The 15,238-nt window shown below is 41.9% G+C and overlaps 1 protein-coding gene across 2 annotated transcripts in view; it reads left to right on the top strand.

Moving 5' to 3' along the window:
* Positions 1-15,238, top strand: part of MED27 (mediator complex subunit 27) — a 122,480-nt gene that overhangs the window by 49,153 nt on the left and 58,089 nt on the right. For both annotated transcript variants that reach the window (XM_063144814.1, XM_063144816.1), the window contains exon 3: positions 5,849-5,979. In XM_063144814.1, the coding sequence (XP_063000884.1) occupies positions 5,849-5,979 (131 nt within the window). The remainder of the gene's footprint in view (positions 1-5,848; positions 5,980-15,238) is intronic.

Genomic DNA, 15,238 nt, shown 5'->3' with positions numbered 1-15,238 from the left:
TCCATGGTATCTAATTGGAATCCACCAGGGGAAGAGCCTTCAGCGTGGTGGCCCCCCTCCTGTGGAATTCCCTGCCTCTGGAGGTCCGGCAGACGCCAACCTTGTACTCCTTTCGGCGCCTCCTGAAAACATCTTTATTCCAAGAAGGCTTTCTTTAACATGCAGCCTTGGATTTCTGTTTTTGCTTCTTTTAAATTTTGTTTTAACTGTTTTATTCTGTTTTTATTTTCATTTTATCTTGTACACCGCTCTGAAATGTTTCAATGGGGAGCGGTATATAAATATTCTAAATAAATAAATAATTATGTATGGCATTTTGTGTATGCAGCCATTGTGCCAAACCATGGTTAACTTTTCTTAACCATGGTTTAGTGTGATGCCTGAATTGAGCCATAGACATCCCCCCAATTAAATCCCAACATATTAGTACTGGGGATAATGGGCAATACTTACGGATTTCCATGACAGTCATTTTGTGGAATATGCTGAATGAATGTCATGGAAATCTTTAAGCATCTCTAACCAGAAATATAACCTAACCTAAATACCTCTGCCACTCTTATTCTATGTTAAGCCTTACATTTTATGGACCCTATTTTCTGAATTGGCTGTAGTCTTTTGCTCCCTTCTTTAGACCCAAAGGCTAAGAAAATTCTTTCCAGCTAAAAAGAATGGGACCTGTTCTGTGAAATACAGTGTATGGTGCTTAAATAATGTATAAATCAGGTTGGACAGGAGCTGCCTGTCAGTTTTATTAACTTTGACCTTTTCTCCCATTATAAAGATGGTTTGGTAAATATTTAATGGCCCCTTATAGATCTTGACAGTTGGATCTCTGTTCCTGGAAGCAGAAGTAGGAGGGCAGAAGGAAAAAGTGTCTGTATTATAAACGATTAACAAAAGTAGTTTAATCAGAAGGGGTTGTCCTTCAAGGACAAAAAGTGTATTCTGTTGTTGTTTTTAATAACAATAACACTAATGATACCAGTAACAGATTGCTGCTACGCTGTTCGATATGTCCTCGGAAGTAGAAACCCTACAGAGGTGATTCAACATGGGATTTCTTTTTTTTAAAAAATGGCACAATTCAAAATTCAGCTCTGATTAGTGCAGATGTCTGTGTCCTTTCCATTGTGCAGACTGACTAAATTGGGTGACGCTGCCCTGGTGCCATCCCTTGCTATATAACAACCCTACCTTTTCCAGAGTGGTGTCAACAAGGTCTAAATGGCTGAGCTTGCACTGGTCTTAATAGGATGCCATGAAGTAAAGGGAAGGGGGGGGAAGTGCCTTGAGTTAAAAGGGGGTCTTCTGCCAAGTTAGCGGCGCCTTTAATTCCATCAAAGGTGACGCATATTGCTCTCATTGCAAATTCTAGTAGCGAAGATCGAAAAGCAGGAGCGCTTGACATTTTGAAACATTGTCTTTCAAACTTGTACTGTCCCTTGCATTCATTGATTTCCCATTTAAGGAATCTGTGGGAGAAAAACAAATTCGAGCAAAATTCATTGGCCTAAGATGAGCGTGTTAGAGTGAAATGATACCCCGCCCCCCCTCTCTAACAGAGAGTAAGCTCTGATTTTATTAAGAATGCTATACATCTTTGTATTGCCATCCAAATCACACGGTAAATTGGCCAAGTAAATCAGAAAGTTGTTAAGAAGCAGTGTGGGTTGCTCTAACCACTGACGATTCAGTCTCTTCACTGGATGGTTTCATAAATTTGTACAGTATTTTCCCAGAAAATCATTTCATTTGTTGGTGTCTCTCATTTTCTGCCCACCGTTTCCTATAAAGCTGCCTTGTTTTCTGAATGCTATTCATCACAATCCACTTTTATGGTTTGAAAGATAGGTATCCTTTGCACAACCATGGCAGTACATGATTAGGTATTTTGTCAAGAACCGCTGAGAAAAGGTAGACTAGATATAAATATAGACAGTAGTGAATGGATCCGGCTTCATATGGGTGGGAAGAACCTTCGCATTGATACGGCGCAGGCTGCCAGCAAACCTACACAAGTGTCAAAGTGGGGCGCATTGTCTGCCTTGGCCAAGTGAAGCCATGCCTCTTGGCACCCTTAAGCACAGCACCTGCCATGATGCAGCCCTATAGCTGCCAGAGTGGAGAGGTCTGTCCCTTCCATTCCCCTGAAGGGTGCTGCCCCACATCAGGGTGAAGGGGATAGACTTTTATCTCTGTCCTTTGGCCTACTAATCTCCACTGGCTTCAAGCTGTATGGACTGAAAAGCAATGTACTGTTTAGGGAAGTCAGCCTCTAATTGATGAAGCTGTTATTGCAGGATGGACAGATTTTAATTAACCTCTAAGCCCTTAGTATGCGTACCAAGTTTCAGGTATCTAGGTTTCATGGTTTCACTATGGTGTGGACAGATGGACAGACAAACACATATCCTCTTATATATAACACACATACACATGCATGCATGCACATTCACTCATATAAAAGATTTGGAACGGGTGTGTGTATTTTATACCAATGAACATTTCTGCAAGAACATGCCCAAAGTGGCTGATGTACACTGAGTGGGTATGTGGGACTCAGTCATCTGAGCGGTGGTGTTTTGCTTGGAATATCTGGTAGTTTCCCTCCGTCCTTGACTTGAGCTGCTGAGTCAGGAGGCTTTTATTCCAGTGTGCTTTTGGACTGTGCGGTTATTGGCCAACTGTTTCATCCTCTTATTGAGTTTTGTTTCTGGCTTTCATTCTGCCCTCTTTAAATTTTACTGATTGATGTTTGGTTTTGTTGCGATTGTTGTTTATGCTTGACTTATTGTCGGCAAACTTGAGGTCTGAATGAAAAGGTATTTAAAGACATATTCCATCTACTTCTTTTGTGCATCACACATGTGGCACCTGCACGGAGCCTTGACCGAGACCCTTCAATAGCTGAGGAACTGTTGATGGAAACTCTCCAATAGCATCCCCCTGTACATGTACCTAGCAGATTCCCGTCAGCTGAATTCAGTAAGTCGCACAACTAATTTCCAGTATGCAAGGGACTCTTAGGGTAGTTTTTCATTACCCCCCCCCCCCCATGCTATATGGTATGCCATTTTCAAACAAAAGCCATTTGTGGTGTGTGTCTTCTAACCAACAAGTGGTACCCAAGTCCACGTGTGTGCCTAAAGTAGCTGTTTCCTGGCCTATTCAAAGAGAGTAATGCCAACTCTATTCTTGTTCATGTGAGCAATGGACCATTTCGGTAGGTGGGATTGCACTGTAGGGATGTGTGAATTGGCAAAACCTGCGTTTACCGAAGTTCCCAGAATTCCATCTTGACGCTCGTTCCAACTCAAGTCTGTATCAAAATGCAAGCTTCTTCTTTTTTCTTCCTTTTTGCATGAAAATGCATACATATTTTTCTAAATGTATGTATCAGTTGTGTGCATCTTTTAAATATACACATTCTTCTATTGTGCACGTTAAGTACATTTTTTTCATGTTCACATGCTGCTGAATGCAGGGGTGGTGTTTGGTCCATGAATCAGATTGCAAACTCAGAAATGTACAGACTTTGACCACAGATTGTGTTTGAGTCTGTGTTCAGTATGGAAAGTGTGAACTGCAGAAATTCTGATCAAAACTAAACTGAAACTAATTTTTCATATGTCCCTAGATTGTAGTCCAAACAGCTCCCCCCTTCAAGAATGGCAAAAGCAGCCAATTTCTGTAAATTCACTGGCCAGTGGGTCACTTCTTATTTGTCCATGTCAAGATATCATCATATATTTCAGCACGTCAAGTTCTTCTGTGGTAGCATTTTATGTTAGTAGAGCTCCTGTTCTCCCCCCTATTAAGTTGGTTCCTTGGCAGAGGTGCAAACCAAAGGCCGAAGAGCTATTTTCCTATGGCTCTTAATTTGTAGAACTGCCTTTGAGGCAGAGACTAAGGACTACACCTACCTTCTCCTGCTTGCTGACTGGAAGCTGCTATCTCTCAACTGCAAAAGCTCTTGGAGCTGCAGAAATTTCCACCGGAGGAACCACATTGACTTGGCCTATCTTAAAACCTCTAAACGTGCTTGGACTTTGGTTTAACCCACTGGTTTTGTTGAAATATTTGTGTAGCCTCCGTTAAGGGGTTTACAGAATTTATTCTTTGGTTGTTGATCGGTAGTTTAATTTATTGGTATCTTGCCTTGCTTTGCCTTCTGTTCTTATGATAACAAGGATTGGGGGACATTGAATGTACGAATGAATTGTAGAATGCTAATGACTGTCTCTACAGATGAACAATTAAAAAAAAGATAAGTTCAAAGCACAGTTCTGAACTAGATGGATTTGTAGTGTGATCTAGCAGTCTCCTCTTATATTATGGGTCCCTTTGTGTCTCTTTGGTGTCATGGCTTCCTGCCCCCTTCCTTAATTGGGATACTTTGGATCACCGGAATTACTTAGTCCCAACTATACTGCCATATTGGTATAAAGTCACACAAAAGACTTTTTCTCAGCTTCCGCTTTAAAATCTTTGAGTTGTATTTCTATAAGCTGCATTGCCCCCTTCCCCTCGAATAACCTTTTCTGGAAAATGTAAGTGTACTACTAAAAAATATCTATTATTTTAATGGAGTAACTATTGAAATTTTGTGATTGCAAATGTGTAACCTGCAAATTATCATAATTGATTTTGTTTTGGGGTTGCACAAAATGTTCTGAAACTTGACCAATCAGTTGATTTTCTTTGGACTGGTCAAATACTCAGCCATAATTTCCTTACATGATTGAGCAATGCAGGTGGGAATCTGCAATGATCTGCAGAAAGTGGACTTATAATTGGCATGGTTTTCTCAAAACTAGGATTAGAAGACCTTTCAGATGTCCTGTTCCGCTAAGCCTTTTGCAAAGAACAGCAATTGGATCAGTTATTTTGCCCATTGGCTTGTGAAACGCTTACTGAAAGGAAGTTGGCCTTGTCCATATGATTATGGCAGCAGTAGGTGTAGTACTTTCCCCTGATTGGTTTGTTGAAGACACTAACACTCTCTCTAATAGCAAAATCAGTGCCCACCCCCGCACCCCCGCCAACAGAACTGGAGCCGGAGTGAAGCCATTGAGAAATAAAGAGATATCAGCGTCCTCAGAGAACCCCAAGCTTGCAGAAGTACAAAACATTGTGTTAAAACTGCAAAGAGAACACACACACACACGCCCTCGGAGACACAAAATCTTGAGTACTAATGTTGCCTAGGACCCTAAACAGGAGCATTCCTCTTAAGGAGGAAGGATATATTGAAATTTCTAGGTCATGATGCTTGGTTGTTGGGGGAGTGAGGGTATATGGCTTAGACTAAGATAGAATTTGGGTTCTAGCATCTAGAGGAGCTGTGATGTTCTCCGTATGTATTTAATGCCAGCTTTGTGTTTCTTGGCTAAGGATAAAAGAATTGACCTTGACAGATCTCTTTTAAAACCCCAAACTCTCTTCTAATAAATAACTCTATGAAGAACATTTGGATGGGTACTAGGGAAATGCTAAATTGCCACCTACTAAGTCGATAGCTGATGTCACAGGCCTGATCACGTTTGTTGTGCAAGTACTGTAGCCTCCAGACTGTGTAGGAATGTTTGCCAAAAAACAATAAAATACCATGTGGCTAATGATCCGCTGTTTTCCTCCAAGACCCTACTTTACAGGAGAAGTTCTTAGCATAGCACAAGCTGTGCTTTTGTTAAAGGAAATATTTTGGTTCATGGGCTCAAATCACATTTGTGCTGTGCGTAAAGGTCATGCTTGTGAAACGTTACAATGGGATAAAAAGAGAAAAGTTTTCTTGTGTGTTTTTTTTGCCTTTTAAACTAATTTCTTTCCTCCTTCATTTTCCTAGTTGCAATACCATGCAGGGCTGGCATCTGGCCTTTTGAATCAGCAATCTTTGAAACGGTCTGCCAACCAGATGGGAGTTTCTGCCAAACGAAGGCCAAAAGCCCAGCCTACCACCTTGGTATTACCACCTCAGTAAGTAGCAAGTGTTACTGTGTTTGTGTGTGTGTCTGTGTGAGAACGTGAGTGGGCGAGAGAGAAATTGCGCTTTAGTAGAGGGGAAATAAAGCATTGCAATGCAATACTATTCTGGGACTTTGCATAGTTTTTTCTTAAGAGTTCTATCTGTGAGGCTTTTCTCGAGTACAATATGTGCCTGCCTGCTGCTTTTTCAGTTCCTTTATCATATCCACACACATATCTCCCTCAAGACAGATTTCTGGGAAACTTTAGGGCTAGGGGAGGTGGAGATTTTATGGTTGTAATGGTTGTGAACCACCCAGAGAGCTTTGGCTACTGGGCGACATTGAAATATCGTTAATAAAAGTGGTTCGCAGAATCAGGGCAAAATCCCTGATGCACACACACCCGGACTCACTTAATTAGCTTTTGGGATCATAGCCTCTGATTTTACTTCGGGGTGTGTGTGTCCCACGTTGAAGCTAATGCAGTGTAGAAAACTTGTTGTTCTCTGCACTGATACTGAACTTATAGTTCTGTTCAGCTAAGCATTAAAATACACTTTCTACATCCCACCTGTTTACCGCACGTTAATTTTATATTAGAGTGAAACCTTTCTTTACAGGTAACAAGCAATTATGAGGACGTTCAGTAACTAACGGCACCAACATTCAGCAACTTAGGTAGTCTGGTTCTGATGCCAGAAAATAGAAAATCACAGGCCCACGCAACCAAGCTTATAAATTAATGAATGTCTTAAAATATTTAGTGACATATATAGGGAAATTATCACAATATGAAATGAAGCATAAGACATTAGTGTGGTGCTCTGAACACCCTTCTCTCTGAAGCACAGTTTTTCATAGAGCTAGAGTCGCTGAGGTATGAAGCCTATGCTGTTTTTTGTGTCATCAGCATCTTCCTTGTCGCCAGTGTACATAGCTCTGTGTCAGAGGAGAACCCAAAGGAATTCTAAGTCTTTGGGACAAAGACTAGCAGAAAGAAAAGGTTGCATTTCCAGTGCCGGTTGAAGCATCTGCAGTGTAGCAGACGTTAGTGAACCATGTCATCTCTTGCTGGGGTTGAGAAAAGAGTTAGGGCCCCAATGCAGACTTGGTTCTTGAGCTTCTACCCATGATTAGAAGATTGAAGAGAATATCACAGGCCTCTGAGCATCCTCCCCACATCCGGACACTCTCCCATCTGAACTGCTGCCTCCTCGTGGCTTGCTTTGACCATGGTTCTTGCTCATGGGGGATGATTGCAGTTCCCAGTTCCCATCCAGAACAGGATTCAGCTGGATACCTACCTCTGTTGGTTCAGGTGAGACATGTGCTGAGCCAGCCAGTGAAGCGCATGAGCAGCCCTGGAAATCTAAGGCCATGACAGAACTCTTCTTCCCCAGGTTGCTGAGAAACGCTTGTGCCATAATGAAAGCATAAGGGACATCTGCCTCAGAAATAAGCAGATCCTTCATAACCGGAGTATGAAACCCAGATTTGAAGCGAGTTTCAAATTCTTCAGAGCAGCTCTGCGTTTAACAGCTAGACGTTGTAGAAATTTAAGGGGAAAAAACAAAGGTGCTGAAAACTGTTGACACACGAATAAATGTTAGCAACTCAAAGCCTGGGTTCAGACAACACCATAACCCATGGTGTTTGAAATAGTCGACGTTTGGTCATTTAACCCACCATGGGTTATCGTGTTGTACGGAGGGAGTGTTTTAACCAACGATTGGTTATTTAGCCGAAATAACCCAACGCTGTGCACAGTCGACTATTTGAACCACCATTGGTTATTTCCTCAGCCACCGTTGGTAATTTCGTCAACCACAGAGTTGCAAGGCAAGAGCGATCAAAGCGGTGGCTGCCGCTCTAGTCCAGCTGACTGGATAGATTTTCGGTAGCAATGGCTGATGGGATACTAGCAGGAGGACTGAGGGCGGGGGATGAGTGAGTCAACTTAGCGTGGACTAATAGTCAACTCAATGCTGATCCTAATCCACACCACGGTTGATTATGATCATGTTGTGTGGGGCGTACAGCTGTCGAGTTGATTATTACCCCACTGTTGAGTATCATGTTGTCTGAACGCAGCCAAAGAACTGCGCGTGATATGCTGACAGTCACTCATCTGCAACTTTGAAACCGCCAGGCTTGCCCAAGCTTGTATTTGCAACTGACAGCCATTTATTGGTGCTAATGAACTTACGAAATGGGAAATTTTCATCGGCAAAATAAAGCACTGGAAACATTTCATTGGAAAACTTTCCACCCCCCCCATCTCCGACTACCATATATAATGCCACTGGTCATAGGATAGGTTTACAGAGAGTGTGGTTGTGATGGGGGAGAGTTAAGGGAGCAACTTGTATTTGAATTCTCACTGCCATTTAGCTGCAAACACTTGGAGGGTGAGGGATTGCCATTATTGGGGATTTTGCAGCACTCCAGGCTGAAAAGTAGGCTTGGAGGCTCCCGTAACTTCGTTAGTGGTCTCCGTCTGTCTCTCCAATTTGCTCATTATTCTCTATCAGGCTGACAAGAAAAATGGAACAATCGCTAAAATTAAATAATTGCTTAAAAATGGGGATGAGCTTCTCATCCCTTCGGACGGTCATTTTGTGAGAAAATAGATTTTTCAATTGAACAGAACTCTCCAGTCGATGCCTTGATTTACTGAGGGGCCTAAATACATTTTTGGGGGAAAGGGAGGGAGAATGGAAGCTGGGTTTTTTTTTCCTCTCATACAGTTTTTCACCTTGCTGCTTAAGTTTGAGCATCACCCTGTGTTGCCGCTTCTATTAGTGTTTTGTGAACGAGTGGTGTGGTTGTATGGTTTAGTAAGCTCAATGAGCAGATGCAGGAACAGATTAGCCATCCTAAGTTATAAAACATGACATTTGGCTAGTTCCGAACGGCGCAAATCTTTCCCAATGGGAGTGGCAGTTTTGGAATGGCCCTTAATGTTTACATATTCCCTGACTGTGGGTGTAAATAATTTACTGTTGCATGCATAAAGATATTTTTTTTAATATGTAGAGCCAGGGCTATAGCCTCTCTCAGTACCATCAGCACAGACTGATCTTGAATCTCACTCCCTAGAGTCTTTGGAAGACTTTCCCCTCCGTTCCTATATATGACTCTCTTTAACTGAACTTCCAAGAGTCATGCCATCAATAACTTATGGTTTGCTCTAAAAAATGCAGTGGGAGCAGACTGGAATGCTGGTTCGTCCGCGTCCACTTGCTTCTGCTGAGATAAACAACCCAGGGATGCTCCAGAGTTGGAAGTGATGTTCTTCATGTCCTAAAATTAATTACAATTTTATTCTTGAAAAGCTGGCTATTGAACATCTTCCTGGAGAACAAGCTACATAATTTATTTTTGTGTGTCTCGTTTTCTGGACAGAATTTGGCCAGAATCGGCCGATTCTGGCCAAATTCTGTCCAGAAAATGAGCTCTAGTTAGGAGAGTTCTAACACTTGCTGTCCTACAAGGAGGTGGCAGTTTAATATTTAGCAAACCAAAAGCTGCTATTAAAACTACACCAGAGAGAGAGACAGAGTGTATAGCAGTAACTTGTGCTTCTCCAAATTTCCTTAGTATTATGCGAAGTTTTGCTCCCCCTCCGGCAAAAGCTGCATTAAGTAACAATATTCAATACATACCGTGGAGATGATATGCAATAAAGGAATAATCCATAGACCTAGGTTTATACCTCTCTGTAGAAGAGTTAATATAATTAAAGATTAAAATACTGTGTGCATTCTCAAACATGGAGATGCCTTTTTGTATGATGGGAATTGCATTAATAAGGAAGAGATCATTTTCCAATAACTTACGGTCCAAAAGATTCACCGAAGATCCTCACTCATGCTGGTTTATCACACTATTCCTTTAGTATTACTTTCTCGAGATGCTAAATTAGCAAGTGTAAAAATTGGGTCTGCTCCTCCGGAAGAGTGATGCAAGTTGAAAGGAGGTCTTTTCTGCATTTTGGTCTTATTCTACACACAGATAGAAGTGTTCAGGAAGCTGTCTTGGGGTCGTTGTTTGCATTCAGTTTTGTACCGGAACGTCTTGCTCATTGTTGTTTTTTGCCACTGCCTGAGGCCTTCATTCTCTTCTCCCCCACATGAATGCCCCAATGTAGTGTCATTCTGGGGCATTTGGGGAGAGGGGAGGAGGCAAAAAACATCCAGTAACCTGGGGCTGCCAGTGGGGGCCACCAAATACCCTGGAGCGATGCGGTATTGAAGCTTTCTGGGTGGAAATTGCGGCCTTGGATACTGGAGGGAGCACATGGCCATCAGGGCTAGTAGCCATGGATAGCCTTCTCCTCTAGGAATTTATCCAACCCCCTTTTCAAGCCATCCAAATTGGTGGCCATCACTACATCTTGTGGTAGTGAGTTCCATCATTTAACTATGCGCTGAAGAAGATGTTGCCTTTGTCTAACCTTAGTCAGCCCCTGGTGTATTCAAATTTGATCCCTGCGAAGATTTGGTGGCCAAACAGGGCTGTCATAGTTTCATTCCTTCAAGTAATGCTAGGAATGAATCGTCGGCATTTAGTCCTTGTTTATCTGGCTTTGTGCAGAGCACAGGGCCAGAGGAGGCGAGCGCCCCTGAGTTGCCGGACAGCATCTTTGTGGAGAGCTCCAACCTTGCCCGCTCCGCAAACTGAAAGGCTGTGGATATTTTTATTTATTTATTTATTTATTTTATTTATTTATTACATTTCTATACCGCCCAATAGCCGGAGCTCTCTGGGCGGTTCACAAAATATAGCTTGGCTTTAGAGCTGTGTTTTCTTCTGCAAGTTTTCAAGAAGTAAGTTGGGTGGAATTTGAGAGGGGTTAGTGTTGAGCCCGATATATTGAGTGTAGATTTCAAACAACGTTAAAAAAAACCACCCAACCAGATTGTATCAGCAGGTGACATCTGTACCACTCCATGAAACTTTTAAGGTTTATCTCTTGCAAGCCTCACAGGGAAGAGGAATCTCTCTGGAATTCAGGGGTTGACAGAAGGTAGATTTGATTTTCCTGGTAGATCTCTGGGTGATTTGATGTAGATCAATAAGGATTTCTGACTCCCAGTTGTATAGCAATAGAAGCAGAAAGACGACCACCACCCGGCACACCTAAATTATACTGCTGAAATGAAGAAAGGGTTAGGGGTAACCAGGAGTACATTTTGGTGTGGAACAATTGCGAGCCCAGTTTAATTCTTGCACTCAAAACACATTGGGTGTGTTCAGGTGACACACTAAGCCATGGTTAGGCCGCTCACCCTTTTGTAGCAAATGGTTAGTGAGCGTGTTTAAACCATGGTTATGTAGCCACCATGGTTAGGAATGGTTCGCAGGCTACGCTAAGCTCAAAATGCTTAACCACCATTCAGCCATTCATATCATGCCTGCATAATCTATCCCAAAGGCAGACTTTTGGAAGAGGAGGCCAGATTGGCTATCTGCTTTGTAGTTGCCCCTTTGGCTGGGTTGTGGTCATTTACTCAGCATAGACACTGCATAGCTGTTATTCCACTTGCAGCTTTTTAAATGCTTTATCAGCCTACCAAACCAACCTTCTTCTGCTGTATGTGATTTCTACGAGTTTGATTTTACTGGTTTTTATCTGCACTGATTAATCTCCTTATGAAAAGCCCAATATATGGATATTTCTGGTGCCAGCGCGTCTTCTAATCTTCTTTTCCCTGTTCCAGAATAATACAGATCTTCAGTTGTATTCAGATCTCATTTTTACACTTCCCATTCACGTATTGCAATGCCACACATTTTCTTACAAAGCAGTTTTTAAAGAGCCATGACTGATATTTCCAGATTGCCAGAAGGGGAGTTCATGACAGTAGCGGTAGCTTATGATGGGTGCTAGTAAAAGATACACTCTGTGTTGTCCTGGTAGGGGGAGCAAAGATCTATGGGGCAAGTACTTTGGTTGCAATATATGACATTATTTCCGCAGGCTGCAAATAAATCTAGGGCATTAGAAAATACTTGCGTTGGGGTAGTTTAACAGAAAAATGGCTTTTCCTCCCTGTGACCAGCCCTCAACTCAGTTTGTGAAAACCAGCGCATTCTTGCAGGGGTTCATTACGCACCTCCCAAAATGTGCCCGACGCTCGCAGCTCAGAAAAGGGTCGCTGCAATTGCACAAGTCTTGGCAGCCATGTCAAGAGCCACAGTATGGTGGCTTTTATCAATGAACACTTCTGCCTAAGTAAAGTTGGGCTGTGAGCAAACAGATCCCACACATCCAGACCCTCACATGGGGGGCTATGGCTGAATCTGATCTGGGACTTATGCCCTAGCTTTCAACCATCCATTTCAATCCATTCTTTCCTAGCCTGTGTCTCAACATGTTTCTCAGCTTTTGTGTTTTGATCCAGAATCCCAGGAGGGTAAACCGATACCTGCAGTACCTGTAGCAGTGACTAATTCATTTGGGCCTTAGCTAGACCTAAGGTTTATCCCAGGATTGTCCCGGGGTCATCCCTGTGCATCTAAATGACACACAGGGGATCCCAGGAGCAGGCAGGGACGACACCGGGATAAACCTTAGGTCTAGCTAAGGCCTAGGTCTGTAATAGCCGGCACACTTATTTATTCATTCAACACATTTTTATCCTGCTCCTCAGCCAAAAAAGGCTCTTGGAGCATCTTACATGCAGAGAGCTCCGGCTATTGAGCGGTATAGAAATGTAATAAATAAATAAATAAATAAATAAATAAATAAATAAATAAATAAATAAATAAATAGAAACACAGCAATCCCTACCTGCAGGCCTGGAATCTAAAAAGACATGGCATGAAAGGAAAAGCAGGGGGAGGGAAGAGGAAAGAAGAAAACAAAAATGGGCTTTCTGCAGGGCTGGTGGAATGGCCTTGATCTCCCTCTGCTGCATCCTGCTGGAATGGCTGATGACCGTGACCTGCTGGAAGAGGTCTTTCAGCAGGGCTGATGAGACTGGATTTAGAATCCAGACCTTATGGCCACAACACCTCAACTACTTTTAGTACCTTTTTTGTCTTCCCTCCTCCGTACCCACAGAGCTTTTTGTATCACTTATTCTGATGATACTGGAGAACTCGAACGTTTGCATACTTTTATGTGACATTTTGTTCTGCCCAAATAAACGTATGGCTCTGCTGTGGCTTTTAGAGGGTTCTCTTCTGCTGCTCATTTCTTCATTTCGTCTCCACTTTTGCAGTAACGTTATTTCTCCTCCCTAGCGGATGCCAACTTCCTGGATGCAGAATCAGACTCCTGGTCTAAATTTCGTCCTCGCTTGTACCAAAGTCAAAACCAGTTCGAAGGCTTTTTATGATAAGGAAGGGCCTCTTGCAATTCACAGAGTTTTGAAACGGAGAGATATGGTGATAAATAATTAACTCCCGCAAAAAGAGAATTTGTAATATACTTATAATAAGAAGGGAAACTGGGAAGGGGAGAATTGCATTGCTGTGTACATTCCTTCGTCAACATTAAAAATAACTCTATTACTATTTTATTTTACTGCAGGGTGTTCTCTTGGCATTTTGTGTGTTTACAATAAACCCTGTGGGTGTGTTAAATCAAAAAGCTTGGCAAAGCAAATTCTGCTCGATGATTTCATATGAGTTTTCCTTTTAATTGCCCTCCTTTAGAAGACCACTTGTAGCAGTGTAATATGCTTTTTCTGCAGAATGTTTAAGATCATCCTCAGATGTCCCACCACCAAAAGCAGTTAGCTTGACGGGAGCAAAAGATGGGCGCTTCTCTCTGGCAGGATGCTGCCTTTTGAATTCTTTCCTAATGGAAGATAGGCTAACCCCTTCCCTGTTCCGTTTTAACCTTTTTTTCTTCTGCATGGTGGATTTTTCTTAATTATTATTATTATTTAGTATTTTAAATGCCTTTGCACATCTGTTCTATTAATTCAGCTGGCGGTGATGTTTAAACTGATGGATTTTTGTTAAGGTTTTCAGATTGTTTTTTAAAAAAATTAAATTGTTTTAACTGTATTTATTTATTTATTACATTTTTATACCGCCCAATAGCCGAAGCTCTCTGGGCCGTTCACGAAAATTAAAACCATAAAAAGCATAATAAAACAACCAACAGTCTAAAAACACAAATACAAAATATAATATAAAAAGCACAACCAGGATAAAACCACACAGCAGAAATTGATATAGGTTAAAATACAGACTTAAAACAGCAAAATTTAAATTTAAGTTAAATTAGATGTTAAAATACTGAGAAAATAAAAAGGTCTTCAGCTGGCGATGGAAGGAATGCAGTGTAGGCACCAGGTGAACCTCTCTGGGTAGCTCGTTCCACAGCCGGGGTGCCACAGCAGAGAAGGCCCTGCTCCTAGTAGCCACTGTAAGCCTTGTAAATAAATAAATAAAAATACCTTTTCAGAGGCCCTTCTGAAGGTGTCCTGGGCCAAGTGAACTCTGGCAGGGTTTTTAATTCCTGATTGTGGAATGCCCTCCCCAGGGATGCTTGCCTGATGTGGCAACGTTGCGGCCAGGTAAAGAATCATTATTCTCCCAGGCATTTGAAAACATCACGCTAGGATTGGTTTTAAGACCATTTAAGATCCCTTGGCGTTTACTTTTCTGCTGTGGACATACTTCCACTGTAGCTGGGTTTATTTTATATATTTATTTTGAACTGCATTAAGTTTTACTATTTTGTTTTTGTTTGTTTTTAATTTTTGTAAACCATCCAGAGGACTGAGTTGAAAGGGCAGTATACCTTAGTGTAATTAATAAATGAATGAATAAATAAGTGAAATGCAAAGAGGGAGCACTCTCTTTGTTTCTAGACATGACAATAATTGCATTCAGTGTGGAACCCTGAATAGGCAAACTCTCAAGTATGATAGGGCTTGGATCGTCATAGCCAGGAAACATTCAAAATTCATAGCGCATTAGCGACATGTAAGAAATTATTGGCGCTCTCTCATCCTTACTTTTAAGTCTTTATTGGGAAGGTTATCTACTCACTGTCAGGACCCTTCCTGATAAGTGAGCTGTGATGTATTATTGTGTATCCCTTGTCTTTTTGCCCTTAGGTACGATTTCAGTAACAGAAAGACAAAGTGCAGCCGAAATCCTTACGCAGCAAGCTTGGATGGAGCCTGTCAGTCTGTGTCAAACTCCCCTGGCTGCTTGAGTCTCTTAATCATTTAGCTCTTCTGCTGAGTGTTACATCCAGTGTTTAGTGTTAAAATCAAGTGAGCTATAAAAGGTGTGGGGGC

This window comes from Elgaria multicarinata, chromosome 19 (genome assembly GCF_023053635.1).
Source record: "Elgaria multicarinata webbii isolate HBS135686 ecotype San Diego chromosome 19, rElgMul1.1.pri, whole genome shotgun sequence".
NCBI lineage: Eukaryota > Metazoa > Chordata > Lepidosauria > Squamata > Anguidae > Elgaria > Elgaria multicarinata.
The sequence above is the reverse complement of the archived record's forward strand: the minus strand, read 5'-3'. Positions and strand labels throughout refer to the sequence as shown.